Source organism: Salvia hispanica, chromosome 2 (genome assembly GCF_029641045.1).
Source record: "Salvia hispanica isolate PSC_SH4W2 chromosome 2, Shi_PSC_v1, whole genome shotgun sequence".
Lineage (NCBI taxonomy): Eukaryota > Viridiplantae > Streptophyta > Magnoliopsida > Lamiales > Lamiaceae > Salvia > Salvia hispanica.
In genome coordinates, this window is record NC_142693.1 from 6,871,524 (window position 1) to 6,878,809 (window position 7,286).

General features: G+C 31.3%; 1 protein-coding gene across 1 annotated transcript; it reads left to right on the forward strand.

Annotated features, from left to right (window-relative positions):
* Positions 1–3,540: 3,540 nt before the first annotated feature.
* LOC125185759 (putative F-box/LRR-repeat/kelch-repeat protein At1g11620) lies at positions 3,541–4,659 on the forward strand. The gene has a single exon (XM_048082282.2). It carries the CDS (start codon positions 3,541–3,543, stop codon positions 4,657–4,659), a length of 1,119 nt encoding a protein of 372 aa, XP_047938239.2.
* The last annotated feature ends 2,627 nt before the right edge of the window (positions 4,660–7,286 follow it).

Below are 7,286 nucleotides of genomic sequence, written 5' to 3' on the forward strand. Positions count from 1 at the left end.
ATGAGGTTGCCATAATGAGGTTAAATAGTAATATTACATTATATTATACTTTTAATAAAATTTGTATTTTATAAAGGTACTTTTTTGCCCCTACATCTATAAAATGGAAAATTTGACTAAGGAGATATTAATTACATATGATATAAATAAGATGGCTTCATTATGGGAAATATATATGGAAGATATGGATTAATATTCAAATACATTTCTATATAAGTTCGAAGATTATTTGTCTAAGGGAGTAATTTTTATACGTAGTTGATTTTTTTTAATTTGCTAGTAAAATAAATTACTGAATGTATAAATAAAAGTTTATCAATTTTTAGCTATTTTTCCATTAATATAAAAAAATAATAAAAATATAATTTTAAAATATTAAAAAATCAAATGCTTTAATAATTTTACTAAAAACATAAATTTATTATTTGCTCTTTCGGGCATAGTATTAATTTTGGTCCGTCCACTGCAATTAGTATCCTTTTTATTTGCGGAAATTTGTTCACAATTTTGGTCCGTCCACTGCACTTTTATTTTACTTACTTGAAATAGAAATAGTGCAAATAGTTATGAACGGGCTAAAAAGAGAGCACATTGTTAGGTTTGGTATACTGAAAAGCATGTTTCGAGCAAGTTTCGCTCGAATATAATCTTTTTGGGAAGAAAGTATCAATAAATCTCCTAGACTTCGGGAAGTCATTGAAGTCGTATGACCCATATATCGACCTAAGTGTAGTATCTAGGGCGGTTAATTAGGGTCGTCTGCCTAAGTTCTCCTTGTAAGTTTGACATTGTAATATGAAATCCTTTTTTAGATCAATCCAAGGTTTTACCATTTTCTCCTTACTATTCTTACTCCCAAAGAATAACACTGATCACCAAGTGGTGGGACTGGGTTTCCACGATGATTACAAAGTGGTACAACTGTTGTCGTCCTTGAAGCCCAGATGTTTGCACGCCAGTCTGTATTTGGCAATGGCGAATTCTTGGAGAAAATTGGATTTGGATCCAAATTTGGTCATCAAGGAACCCATCAAGTCGGTGAGCAAGAATGAATCCTTTGCAGACTGGGAAGGGCAAAACACAAGTGGTAAGGAGATTATACTAAGCTTTGATATGAAAAATGAAGTGTTTCGAACAATCACAATATCGTGTGACAGTGCATTTGGACATCGCTCAGTGATTGTTTTGTTAGTTATAGAGATATGGAAGTTGAGTGAACTTATAATTTGGTATAATGTGAATAATGTGGAACGTTCTTTCTCTGCGGCCCCGCCTAATTGGAGGATTAATGATATTCCTAATTGGAGGATTGATGTTATTCTTATTAGGAGGAATGATAATTGTGTGGTCCTTAGAGTTTTGCATATTCGGAGTGATTATATTCCTATTGGGATGAATTATAACACTGGTTGTAAGTCGAGTGAAGTGATTTTGTATGAGTATCGTGCTCGGAAATTGATCGGACGTTTCAAGATGCATGAGAGCTCGAACATGATTGATGATATCATTGAGTATGAAGGAAGCTTTCTTTAAGCTTAGAAGTAGCATTAGTGTTTAGGGGATATTAATTTTGCACGTAATCATCTTCTTATCAAAGCTGATTAGAACACTAATCATGTTCGTTTCTTTCTAATAATAAAATGATCCAGTTATTTTGCTTAGTTATTGATACTAGTTCTTTGATATTGATACTAGAGCTTGGCTTATTATGTGCTCTAAATTGTTAAATCTTGTGAAGCGACTATGATTCGAACAGAGGCAAGAGGCCTAGCCTTGATGTTAAATGAACAATTTATTGTTATTCATAATTTAATTTGTAATGCAGGATTGTTTAGTTTTCCACATATCAGTTCAAGTTTATGTTTTAACTAGTGCTACCACCCGTGCTATGCACGGGCCATAAAATTTTCATAAACCTCTAAGATAAATGAATTAAAAAAAATTAAATAATAAATATTGTATAAATATATTTATAGTTAAGAAATATACGTTTCTCATACCATTCTAAATGAAGCATTTTCACAATCGGCAAACAATTTTATGCGGTTCGAAATTTTGTTATGAATGGAATAAAAAAAATATATAATAGAGAACAACGATGAGATAATGATACTTATATTTAAGAATACGTGTATATTAGAATAGATACAATGAAAGGAAAATGTGCAACTAAGATCAAAGAGGAAATAAACAATGAAACATTACTATAAATAAATCATTGGTTTTTAAAATCAATGTATTCCCTTTTAATAAATGATCTAAAAAAAATATGACAATATAAAGATATAAATATATATAATTTCATATATTGTGAAATCTATTATTTGATCAAACTTAATATTAAACTTATATTTCAAACACATAACAAAAACATTTTTTGAGAAAAAAATTTACTAATTAATATATATTTCAAATATATAAAATTTTATTATAGTTAAAATGATTTTAACAAACAATTACTAAACATTGCAAAACCATGATTCAAGAAAAGACCTACTATAAATGCATTTATAAAATTAAAGATATTCAAAACAAAATGTAACAAAAATTATCTCTATTCACATTTAAGAACCTTCACAAATTACAACATCACTTATAACTGTGAGACTTTCAGATGATTCACCCACATTAGCTACAAAATAATAAATTCAAAAAAATAAACTTCTTATAAACAAGAATTTATAATGTCCGAGTACATAATTTATAATTAAGGGTTCATTAAAAGTCCAAATATAAAGAGATGAATGTAATTTTTTTACAAATAAAATTAAGTGAAACGCCAAGTCCCAAATGGGTTACATTACACCCATGACCTTTCTCAAATAATTCCTGCATCAATCCGTAAGCCAAATAAGACTTGAAGCGAAAATGTTTTCATTCAAGAATATTTCTTTCCATTAATTTTAAAAGTGAAGAGAAAAGAACAAGCCTCCAAAATAGGCCAATTTCGGATTTATTTGTTTTGGTTGAAATAATTCATAATTTTAGGAGACCGTTTCTTTTATTCAAAGTCCGGCTTGTAGATATTTGCATAATTGGGCTAGTTTTAAATCAAACAGTTGCCGGATGAATTAATTTCTTCGTACTTAATTAAATCGCTGGATGTGAGTAATTGATTAGTTAGTTCTATTTAAAATTTTATATTAATCTCCAATAGTATTCTCGTTTATCGTCAAAGTTTGCAATATACTATTAAATTCGTACTATAATGCTATGAAAGATTGTACTATTATAATTAATTTGCAGCCACATCGGTTGCTTGTGAACAAATTTTAGGTAAGATTTAACAATATCGTGTGGGTATTATAAAAGGAAATACGAATCTAATTTAAAAGGTAATCAAATCACCGTATATATGAACAGGATTCTGACTTGGAAATAAAAATCTATTCTAAAAGGAAATCAAATTAACTCTCAATCTTTAACAAAAATATAATAGCAGAAATATGCACGCTATATATAGACCACTCCCAAACGTGTACATCGCATAACATTCAAACAATTTCATAACATCATACAGTATTCAGCCACATAGCTATTATGAACAGCGATGTGTTGTTCGAGATCTTCCTGCATCTTCCTGTACGATCCCTCTTGAGATTCATACGTGTCTGCAAATTCTGGCATTACGTCATTGATTCTCCACACTTTAAATATCTACACACCTTGCGGCTTAACAACAACAAAGATGAGGAGGTATATCTACGGTTTTCTTTACATCATGATGAAGACATATATAGTCTTCTTGGGAAGAAAGTATCGATAAATCTCCTAGACAACGAGAAGTCATTGAAGTTTCTGCATTACTCATGTATCGACCTAAGGGTAGTATCTGGGGCGGTTAAGGGTCTAGTCTGCCTAAGTTCTCATAAGTTTGACATTGTAATATGCAATCCTCTTTTAGGTCAATCCAAGATTTTACCACTTTCTCCTTGCTCTTACACTTACTCCCAAAGAAATAACATTGATCACCAAGTGGTGGGACTGGGTTTCCACGAAGATTACAAAGTGGTACAACTGCTGTCGTCCTTGAAGCCCAGATGTTTGCATGCCAATCTGTATTTGGCAATGACGGATTCTTGGAGAAAATTGGATCTGGATCCAAATTTGGTCATCAACCAACCCATCAAGTCGGTGTGTAAGAATGGATCATTTGCACACTGGAAAGGGCAAAACACAAGTGGTAAGGAGATTATACTAAGCTTTGATATGAAGAATGAAGTGTTTCGAACAATCACAATATCGTGTGACAGAACACATGGTCGTCGCTTAATGATTCTTGCAAAGGGTGAGTGCTCTTTTATTATGTTAGTTATAGAGACATGGGAGTTGAAAATTTATGAGTTGAGCTGTGAAGGAAGTAGACTTATTTGGTATTATATGAATAATGTGGAACTATGTTCTTTGTCTGCGGCCCTGCCTATTTTGGGGATTAATGATATTCCTGTTAGGAGGAATGATAACTGTGTGGTCTTTAGAGGTTTGCATTTTCCTGTTAGGATGAATTATGATAGTGTGGTACTTAGAGGTTGTCAATCGAGCGAAGTGTTTTTGTATGATTATCGTGCTCGGAAATTGATAGGACGTTTCAAGATGCATGAGAGCTCGAACACGACTGATGATATCATCGAGTACGAAGGAAGCTTTCTTTCACCTTAGAAGTAGTATTAGTCTTTAGGGGATATTAATTTTGTACGTAATCTATCTTCTTATGTCCTTTTACATAATTTGTTTTAGTATTTGGTGAGGCAATTCAAAATATATTTAGCTCAATCATTTTTATCATTTAAACAATATTAACTTTTTTTCCAAAAGAGTATAATGTTTATATTTGAAAAAATAAAACATAATTTGATAATTTAGTATAGCTCTTTGTAGGACTGACATTATTAGATTTGAGGATTTGGATTTTGATTAGTTCTAACTTCAATATGAAAAAGTCATACGGCCTAAATTCTATATATGTCAATCATTAGTGATAGCATGGATTCTTCTTTTTTATTTATGGCCTATCATTATTAGATGATGAAAATAATATATTGATACTATAATACTAAGATCTCACATCTATTTCTATCGAGAGTAATCATTAAATTTGATGTTTCAGTTATCGAATAAGATCTATGTTTAACATTACTTAAATAATCATAGTATATTAAAATTTGGCAGTATAATTTGAACTAGTATTCTATATATGCATAAGCAAATTAATAACTAAATTGTTTGAATGTAAATATGCTTAATAGTCATGTTGCTAATTTGTTGTAAATTCTAACAATTATACAACTATGAAATAAATCATAAAGTACTAGAAATGGATACAAAATGAAAATTGCACACAAAGCTATTATGAATGTGGATAAAACAGTGTTTAGCAATTAATTACGTACTCATCTATCAGTTCAAAAATCTAGGGTTATATCTCAAACAATATAGCTAAATGCACCAAAATAAGGGACAACACCCATCACTCAAAAGAACATTAATTACAATTTCACTCCCTACCTGACCAGATTAAGATAATCATTTAAATTTTAGTAAATCTCATATTTTGATGGAAGACTCTTGAAGGACTTTTTGAACTATTTTCTTTTCTTCAATTACTTTTCCAAGACTTCTAATTTGATTTACGATCGCGGCAACTCGGGTAAGATATATTTGCATGGTTTCACCATCTTTCTTTGATAAATTATCAAACTGTCTCCAAAGAGATTGTAGTTTGATAGAAGTTACCTTGTCATTGTCGTGAAATCTTTCCTTCAATGTATTCCAAGCTTCTTTGGATCGTTTGATACCATGAATTCTTGGATACATGGATTTACTCAGCCCTTGTTGAATAAATCTCAAGGCACTTGCATTTCTTTTCACATTTTTCCTGAAGTCATTTTGTTGATTTGGCTCCATTCCTCTCCATTAATTTAATGTTGTGGTGGTTCTTGAAATCCATCTTCCACAATATCCCATAGATCTTGAGACAAAAATATTGTCTCCATTTGATTACTCCAATAATCGTAGTGTTCCCCTTCGAAGATGGGAACGTGATTTGGAGTATAAGAAAACATAGAAATGCTTGATGCCATGTTAATGCAAGGCTCTAGATACTACTTTGTTGGATATGGGAATCAATAATAGAGCTGCATGCGGCACTTTTATATTTGGAGAGAATATGAATATTGATATATTTCACTAAATAGTGAATATGATAATTTATTGGATGATTCTTTTTGAAAAAATAAAATCGTGGAGATTACAATGGTATTTATAGATACATGACTACTCACTAAGGGACATGACTATTTAACAAAGTACACGACTCTTCATCAAGATATATGACTCTTCAAGAAGGTACACGTCTCTTCATTGAGGTTCATGGCCGCAAATTATACTTTCAACACATTCATGATAACTAATAAAATAAACAAATAAAAATTCAATTGGAGAGCCTGGAGTTGAGTGGGAATTTAGATACGGGAATCGGAGCTCGTGTCGTCTTCTTTTCATTCTCGCCCTTACTACTGCCGGAGATTTGAGAAGTCGTGTTAGACGCGTGAGGACGAACACACAAAACACCCTAAAACACTTGACAAGAAACTCATTCTTCATACACAAGTCTAGAATTTTTTGTTTTGTTTTGTTTTTCTTTTATTAATTCTTTTGTCTATTAGGAAGGTTGTGGAATGAGAGGTGCTCTTTAAATTGGACATTTATAGTGAATTAATGCAACATGTGATGAGCGCAATGGTGTTACATTACTTAGATGATTCCATGTTGCTTCTTATACAGATTAGGAATGTGACTGCAATTTTTTAAACAAATTTTCTTGGTTTGTTCGAAGAGGTTTCTGAGAATTGCAGAGAGTCAATATAGCATCAGTGATGTGAATACCACATTTTTATCTGTAGATTTTATAAATGGTGAAGTATAGTAGTATCACGAATATATATTGATTTGTGAATAGATTTGTAGGTTGGGAACTTTATACTACTCCATATTAGTAGCTCACCGTGACTTCTTGTAGACTTGTAGAAGTAACTTTTCTTAGACTCCCTCTGTTCCTTATAAATAGAGACACTTCTTTTCGTCATGAAGATAATGTGCTATAAGCGGATGGTGAATAAAGTAAGAGAATAAAATAAGAGAGCGTATTACTATTTGCAAAAAATAGAAATGATTCATTTATCTTGAGACTTTTCAAAATAGAACAGAGATAGTATTATTGAGTTTGGTGGTGATGGTGTATATATGTGAAATGTGAATGTGACCATGGTCGTAAATATTCTGATTGA